At 39.4% G+C, this 8,416-nt stretch overlaps 1 protein-coding gene across 1 annotated transcript; it reads right to left on the bottom strand.

Moving 5' to 3' along the window:
• Nucleotides 1–3,884: 3,884 nt before the first annotated feature.
• On the bottom strand, nucleotides 3,885–8,410 carry IRF2BP2 (interferon regulatory factor 2 binding protein 2). The gene is made up of 2 exons (XM_012731403.1): nucleotides 8,018–8,410; nucleotides 3,885–7,447 (listed from the first exon to the last, which is right to left on the bottom strand). The coding sequence occupies exon 2, from the start codon at nucleotides 7,224–7,226 to the stop codon at nucleotides 6,735–6,737; it is 492 nt and encodes a 163-aa protein (XP_012586857.1). The 5' UTR covers nucleotides 7,227–7,447; nucleotides 8,018–8,410; the 3' UTR covers nucleotides 3,885–6,734.
• Nucleotides 8,411–8,416: the final 6 nt, after the last annotated feature.

Below are 8,416 nucleotides of genomic sequence, written 5' to 3'. Positions count from 1 at the left end.
CGTGTGCGCGCGCGCTGACTGGCAGCCCGGGAAAAGTTCTAGAATAAATAAATGCTGGCGCGGCGTGAGTCAGGGTGCTGTGCTGGAAACCACAGCAAGGTCTTTTCGTGGGCGAAGGCCTTACGCAGGAGGCTGGAGAGTAAGGGAGCCTCCTCCCCTTTCCTTCCCCTCGAGTAAACAGGACTTGGCAGAGGTGGTTGCTGTTTTCTTCCTTTTCAAAAGGGCCTCTGAGCAACAATAAGAAGCAAAAAAGAAAATGCTACAATTCTGACCTAGCCTTCAGATTCCCAACTGGTCTCTTGATTTATATGATGAATGTAGGGGTCCAGTTGCCCCTTTCACACATGGCATTGCGTACTTGGACTAATGAACTTACTGTGTGAAAGCACTTTTTCATTGAGGACTGGGTTCCTTTGTCAGAATCCTACTGAGGTCGGGGTATAAGTTCTAGGAAGAGACTCAATCTCCATTTAAGAATTTAGCCTTAATTATACTTCCCAGAGTCCTGGATGGATATCAACTCATGGTTAAGGCTTGTCTGCTCTAAACTAAGTAAACTGACATTCCCTACCTGTGGCGTTGATTTAAAGCTCTAAGAAAGCCAGGACTTAAATCCTCAGCTGTCCAAAGCCTAGAAGGATGCTTACTTAATAGGTGTTAAATAATAGCAGCAGCAATCCATATGGTGCTTATTAAGAATATTCCAAAACTTTTCTAATGACTGTGACCCTCCTGTGAAATTCTGATTTCAATTGTGCATCGGGTACAATAAATCTTTATCTTGTATCACCAAAAAAAAAAAAAAAAAACGAATTGCTGTTTAGAGGCAGAAATAACAAAATAGGGGCAAAAGACTCTTAGTCTGGGTTAAGGCTCAGAACAGCCTCTTTCTACTTTGCTGTTCAGTGTTTCAGGCTAGGCAGAACATGGAAGGGCCAAAAACAAGGCTGTGTACAGAGAACTGCTGACTTAGATACTTACAATTCCCTCTCCTCCGTTTTTCTCTGTCCAACTCTTACTAGTATGGTTAATATTTTAAAATTGTAAGAAGACAAAAGTCATTTGAGGATTACTTTTAATAAACTCTTTCCATACACTAAAATAAATTAAGGCCCTTTGCTCCACTGAAAGGCTGTATCTGCATTTATTTTTCTTGGAGATATAAATAGCCACATTTACAGTTCAAAATATATGCTATTGAACTGTCAAGGGAAACATATTTTCTAAATGGCAGAGAAATCTGCCATGGCCTAAGTATTTATCTACTGAAGTTGCTACCTGAGTAGCATCACAAAACATGACTCATTTGCTGTGCAAGATTCCTGTCTTCTCAGGCATCTGAGTGTTAAATGATGATATAAATAAAAATAGTAATTGCAAAGTAAAAGTGTAAGTGATGGGATCTACAGATTATATAACACTCCACTTTTCCGTTTTCTCCCAAATAAAACTATATTTAGAAATACTCAAATGTGACATTATTACTCTACCTAGGATGTCTTATCTCAGCATCAAGGGCTTTTGCTGAATTACTGGAGGAGCTCCTTGTATTATGCAATCTAACTTTTAAAGTCCATTCAAAGATGTGTTCAACAGTGTGTGTCAGTACTTGCAAATTAAGCTAGGAAATCCTACAGCCTAGTCTCCAGACCTTACTAGACTTAAGAGAAAAATCATTTCCCAGAGAATTTTCATGGCTGATTTTGTGATTATATTTTATGTGTGTTGATACCATTACTATGATTTTGAGTGTCAAAGGGCTAATACGCATTTTTGAAAGCATACTTAAGAGTGTATTAAAAAGTGGTTTGTTCAGTTAAGAAGATTTTACTCAATTGTCTTTCAGATTCACAATAAACAAATTTAAGACCCAATGTTTAAATGTTTCTAAAGTGATTGCTTGTAGTAGATCTTTTACGTTAAAATACCCTTTTTTGGCTTTTATAGATTATGCTGCTCAATACCACAGGAACACACAATATAGATTTCATATTCTAATTAGAAATTATACCTCAAGTCAACAAGGAAAGCTGTTTTATTTATTGCAAGCATTTTAAGTTGTAGTGACATGGGGAGTGAGCAGGTAACTGACTGATGGGTTAAAACAAATTCACTGTAAAATTACATATAAATTGTTAATTGTTAAATAGGGACAGTGTGAATATCCTGGACACACTATGGATTAATCTGGGGATTAACAGAGAAAATCCATAGATAATCCATAATCCAGTAATTTTTCATTTTTTCCAACCTCTTAAGTAATTTACAAATAGAATTTTTGCTTATTTTGTTCCTTTTAAATTACCCAGGGATCATAACTTTTGAGGAAATGCAAGCTTGCATTCGCCAGCAACTAAGGATATAAATAGCTGATAAACTAAAAATTCTTACGATTTTTAATCATTTATATTGTAAGCAATATTATTGCTGCTAAACTCCTAAAATGAAAGCATTAAGTAGCATCCTCACCCCTCATTTCTAGAACCACAGATATTGAAGGGGTAACAATATTCCATTCATTGTTGCTTCTGAGCCTGGTCTCTAACAGAGGAAAGGCGTGTCACACTTCTCACACTGTTCCCTATGAAAAAATGGCAAGCAAATGTGGGTGACTCAGGACTTGTAGTGGCCTACAAACGACTAAACATTTTTCTGAATGATTCCACATATACACTGGAATCAGGAAGAGGCACACAGTACTCCACTAACCAAATAAATATATAAATCATAAACAAAACAACTCTGAGTAATGAGGGACTTTTAAAGTCTAGGAATTAGAAGAAGTTCCATATTTTCCCTTTTTTCCCCCCTCTTTGGGGAATAAACAAAGACATCTGCCACATCAAGGGTCTTTTTTTTTTTTCTTAACTGAAAACTTAATGCAATCATCAAAGTTTACTTTGGAAAAGCTTTTGATTTTTTAAAAATGACTTGTGCAAGCCACACTATTTTAAATTTACTAAAAAGTAAACTTTAGGGTTGTTATAGAACAAAAATTAAGTTTAACATCTTTTAACCTAATTAAATGAAACACTTAAGTTATAAACTATAACTTATTAAGAATACTGTTTCTCAAACAGCCTTAAACTGGCTACTAACAAAAAATACAGAGTGATGGGCATTCCCAGTTACTGGACCACCCATAATGAAGATATTCAACTACACATTGACTGTTGCTGTTAAATTTAAAACATAGAGTAATTCTATGTATACCCTATTCTGAAGCTCTGTAAATTTTACAACTTCCTTTCATAGAGAAGTCTGCCAAGCCATTAATCAATAAAAAGAGTAAAAGCTGCAAACATCTAGGAAATTTGTATATGATAGTGGATAGTCGTTTATAAATTATCTCAGTGCTTTCCACATTTTCTATATTAATTTAGCTTTCAGGACATCAGCAAAGCTCATATATGGCTTTGGCTATGACTTAACTTGAAATTTTCCAAAGGGCAGGCTTTCTCCTTATCTTTGTGATTTTAGTGCATTTTACCTGGCCCAACATGGCTGTTTTATTCCAAAGCTTTCCAGAGAACAGCTTCATGTCTTGACAGTTTTTCAAAGTTGTCAATCTCTTCTTCTTTCAGTCTACTAATATAGAAGGGCTGTATCTACTGCAAGCTGAAAAACGATTGCTTTTTGGCTGTAAATTGCTCAGCTCTTGTGTTTATCTGTTTTCCTATCCAGTTGCCCTTTTCCTAATCCCTAGCACTTCTATATTTTTCTATCATCAGTTGCCTTTTGGTTCCGTGTCTTTTATCTCCTGTTCTCCTGCAGTTTCAGTCAAATTCCAACCCCAAACCGACACATCTTTTAGTCACATTTCCATTAGTGAACAATAGCCATTCTAAACTTACTTTAAAAAATTAAAAAGGCCTCAGAAAATGTTCAGTGCTCCCAATTTTATTTTTATTTAATGCTAAAAGTTAAAAATAAGGTATTGTAAATCTGACAAATGACAGAATGCAGGTGATAGTTTCATAGCGTGACTTTAAAATATAATGCCGATATCTGAGATTACACTCACTTCAGTTGACATGAGTTTCATCATATATAGAAAAAATATCACCTTCAACTTAAAAAAAAGTAAAGGTTAAAAGGTGGCACACTTTTAAAATACTTGGTGGCCAAGGAAAGGTATATAGTAAAAGTTGTAAACCATGTGTATGTTCTCATAACTCAATGTGAGGCCACATGAAAGACAGTACATCTGTTAAATTCTATAAATTGTTAAAACGAAAAAGGGAAAGCTTCAACACCCCATCCCCTAATATTCTGAGTATTAAAAGCACAGCTGAAACATTGGGATTTGAAATCTGATACTGCCCATGTACAGTAAGTAGCTTTCTGATATTTTTATCCAGCTGTGGAGAATCTCTACACTGTCATCAGGTACAACAAAAGATTAAATCCATGTCCCAATGTTAACTTTTAAACTTAAGAGAATGCCAGAAAAATAAACCAGATCAACACTTTCCAGCTGCAAGTTTCCACAAAGGCCACCCAAGGGCCAGTCATGCAGATCTTATTTTGTAAGATTTACTTCTCAGTAAGAGTCCTTTAAAACTTCATACACTCCCCCTAAACACCAGCACAGAGAAACCAAAGATCTTCTTTTCCAGAGCTGGATAGACTTAAATCAGAATAGCAGGATGGTGCTTTATTAATCTGTTTAGAAAGCTTATCTGTATTAAGATTGCAAAACATACAGATAGCTACCACAATTAGGTCAAATGACTGATCAACTCGTTAACATCTATGAGGTCAAATTCCAGTTTATAATAAAGTGCCTAGATACACATTTATACAACAGACCACAAGAGTCAAATTCTTTACAAATATCTTTATGGGTATGTAAAATTGACACTGTGTTTCTGCATGTGTGCATTTACATAAGAGAAACCAGTCTGATCTGAGTCATAGATACTCCCAATTAAAAAAAAAAGTGTAACAACAAACTGGTTAATCATGCAAGTCTGTTTGTAATATTAACATGACTGGTAACATAAATTTGCACGGCATTAATAATAGGTGCACTCATTAAAAACACTACGAAAAATACTGTATTTGGTGCAGTATCTGATTTTCAAGTGTTAATAACTCGACCATTAAAAAAATATGAGCAGTTTAAAAAAGACAAAAAACATAACTGAAAAAAGAATTCAAAGTGGGTAACAATCTATATTTTAATTTAAAATATAATCTAGATTGTGAACAATACACATTAAGTTGTAGTAGACCTTTTAAGTCATGATTCAGTCTAATTACAGGGCCAAGTTACAAACACCTGAACATAAAAGGATTTAAAATAGTGTTCCTGTTGATGTTAAATCATAACAGCACAAAAGAAAAACCCAATATTATTGTGAGACAACTATTTCTAATAATTGATGATTTATTGGTTTAAAAAAATCATTTTACTGATGCAAAATGTGATCAAAAGAAATTAGTTTACAAAAGGCGTCTAAAAATAGTTTGAGAGGTGGGGCCTGTCTATTATGTAAAACCCTTTCTTTATTTTCACCGTTTCATCATTTTTCTTTCCAGAAGAACAGTATTATTCACTTGGTATTTCAAACACATGTAAGAAGGAAATTACAGGTTTCCTCCACCCCCACTTGGGCTGTCACTGATATGCCCACGGGCAGTCCTGGCAGCACCATGTGTTGTTACTGTCATTGTACCATACTGTATTTAGCACTCACCAGAAATAGTGTAGGTGATAGTATCAACAGCAATAGCACTACAGGTAAATGATAAAACACAAACGAAACCAATCCCACAATCTCCAAATTCACCGGGACCTAACTTCTCTTGACTCTTCAAAGGAAAGGATAACAGCAACAACAAACAGAGCACCAGGGTGTTTCAAAAGGTGAAGTGGCACTGCAGTCAGGCTCTGTTCAAAGATGGCAGTGCCATCTTGTACACACCACCATCCATTGTCACTGCCTTCTGTTACTGAATTGTGTATTATGTAACCAAAGAGGACGCAGCATTGTAATCTTACAACTGAACACGTGGGCAAGTGAACAGTGGTCAACTTTACCTTAAATGCCTCTTCCCCCAAAATCACAAAACCTCTTGGCAGCAACTCTCTGGCAGCCAAAAATTCCAACAACTGAACTTTAAAGAATGAAATAGGTAAATACTCAAAATCTACTTTCCTATTTCTCTAAAAGGACAATGACTGGGGTAAACATGGATGGTATTTCCTAGAGGCATGCCCACTTCACAACAGTGCCCCTTTCACTCATTTCCTTTCCTTCTCCACCAATGGGCCTCCAGCCTGAGAAAGGGGCTAGCAATGAGGAATAACAGACAGTAAGGCAATCTTACTATGTCAGAAAATGTATTTGGTTTTTTTTTTTCTTTTTAAAATAAGTGCATACAAATACAGCTAGAAGCATTTGTTTTGCCAAGTGCTCTAAAAAAGCAGCGCAAGTCACAGCCTACATAGAACAGTAACTGTCACCAAGATAATAAAGCACAGAGATATGCTAATAACATTAACAAAAGAAGAAAATACCTTTATAAGTACATACCTTTTGTTGTCAAAAAAAAAATAGAAACACAATGTATTCAAAAAAAATCAAAATTATACAGCCATGTTTATGAAGTCTACATTTCTCTTGTCTTGGATATATATATATATTTATATATATATATGGAGAGATATATACAATTCAAGCAGTTTTAGTTAAAGGTAATCATTGGGTTTTTCTGAAACCGGAAAGTCACGAGTCTCTCTCTTTTTTCACTTTCACATCTCCAGCAAGGATGGTTGCAATTTCCCCTTGCATAAAGGCCCAGGGGACATTGGAGCCCACAAGAGGGCATTTTTCCCCACTGGGACAATAGACCTCTCCACTTGCTCCCTGCTGTTTGATGCTTTGTCTGGAGCAAGGGAAGCAGAACTTGTGTGAAGGGACAGACGGGCACTGCACAAAGTGGGTGTCCTCCAGCCGCTCATGGCAGAGGGTGCAGCACAGGGGGGCACTGGCTGCCAGAGAGGAGTCCGGGAGGCTGGCAGGGTGCACTGGCTCCAGTCCTCCTGTGCTGCCAGCCCCCTGGCCCCCCACCTCTCTGGGGCCTAGCCTTCTTTGGTTCATAGAGGACGGAGAGGGTGGGCTGCTACTATTCCTCCTGGTAGTGGAGTGAACCTGGTTGGCATCTTTCGAAGCATGACTGCCCCCTGCATTGTCTGCTACTAAGATCAGGGCTGCCATGGGGGACTGGCCATTCTGGGCAGCTTCAGGCGGTGTGGTCCGGTTGGAATGAGGAGAGGCAGTGGGTGGTGGTGGAGACACAAAAGAAGATGTAGGAGTAATAGGGATCTTGAGCCCTTCTGTGGATGTGGACAGCCAAGGCTGAGCCTCTCCATTGATCTTAGGGGGGCCAACTTCACCTTCTGGTTCTGGAGAAGGTTTTCTTTTCCTTGCTGTTCTTGCTACTGGGGAGGGGGGGGAAGAAAAAAAGGAACTAAGTGAACATGCACACTAACAAGCATGGCTTTTAATAACAAAATCCGCCAGAGTTTCTATTCTCTAAACACTTGTATATATAAAAACATGAGTTTTTCAAGTGCACGTGCAACTTAAAACAGGTAGGACTCATGGAGCTGAGGTAGTATACCACTTATAATAAGCACAGCAAATGGCATACAAGTACGATGGCCATCATTTACTCATGCATGCATGTACCAAAATGTACTGTGCACGATTGTTAATGTCCCCCAATAGGTGAAAGGGTGACTGGTGCCCTCATACTTCCATCCAAGAATGTGCTGGGAAAGGAAAACCCTGTGTCAGTGCCTATCAGCCTCGTCTGACTCATCTCTGTTATGCTGCTTCAGCACAAGAACACGTTGCCACTAAGCACTGGTTCCGCCTCAGGCAGATCAGGAAGTAGAATGTTTGTTGTTTCTGGGCTGGGGTAGAACAGTGAATGGAACGAGAACCCCCTCTACTCTCTGCCCCCTTTTCTCCCCTATATCCCCTCACTCCACAGCTGCCCCTACCTGCTTTTGACCCGTTGGCCCCGTTGGCCTCGAAACCCAACAACCTGCCTGCAGTCAAGGCCGGTTCCTTCTTAAACTTGCTCTCGTAGGGTCCCGAGTGGCCATGCTGGTGCAGTGCCAGCAGCGTGTCTCGAACGGTCTTGGGCCTGTTGACCCAGTCCTGCTCTCCGGGCCCGCGGCCTTTGCTTGCACCCTCGGCGCCCAGTTCGGTAGCGCCCGGCGCGGTGGAGAGGCTGTCAGCTGGGCCGCGGTGCGAAGGAGGCGGCGGCTGCTTCTCCTTGGCCGCCGCTTCGCGCTGCTCGTGCTCCACCACCGCGCTGCTGGACACGGACGCCGGCCGCTTGTGGGCGCCCAGTTCGGTGGGCTGCGCCGAGGCCAGGCCGGCAGCCGCCGCCCCGG

Source organism: Condylura cristata, unplaced genomic scaffold (genome assembly GCF_000260355.1).
Source record: "Condylura cristata isolate star-nosed mole 26May11 unplaced genomic scaffold, ConCri1.0 scaffold00030, whole genome shotgun sequence".
NCBI classification, from domain to species: domain Eukaryota; kingdom Metazoa; phylum Chordata; class Mammalia; order Eulipotyphla; family Talpidae; genus Condylura; species Condylura cristata.
The sequence above is the reverse complement of the archived record's forward strand: the minus strand, read 5'-3'. Positions and strand labels throughout refer to the sequence as shown.

What these genes read in the sequence shown, in the direction of transcription:
- IRF2BP2 (XM_012731403.1), bottom strand. Translation starts at nt 7,226, where the DNA reads ATGGCAGCCCTGATCTTAGTAGCAGACAATGCAGGGGGCAGTCATGCT.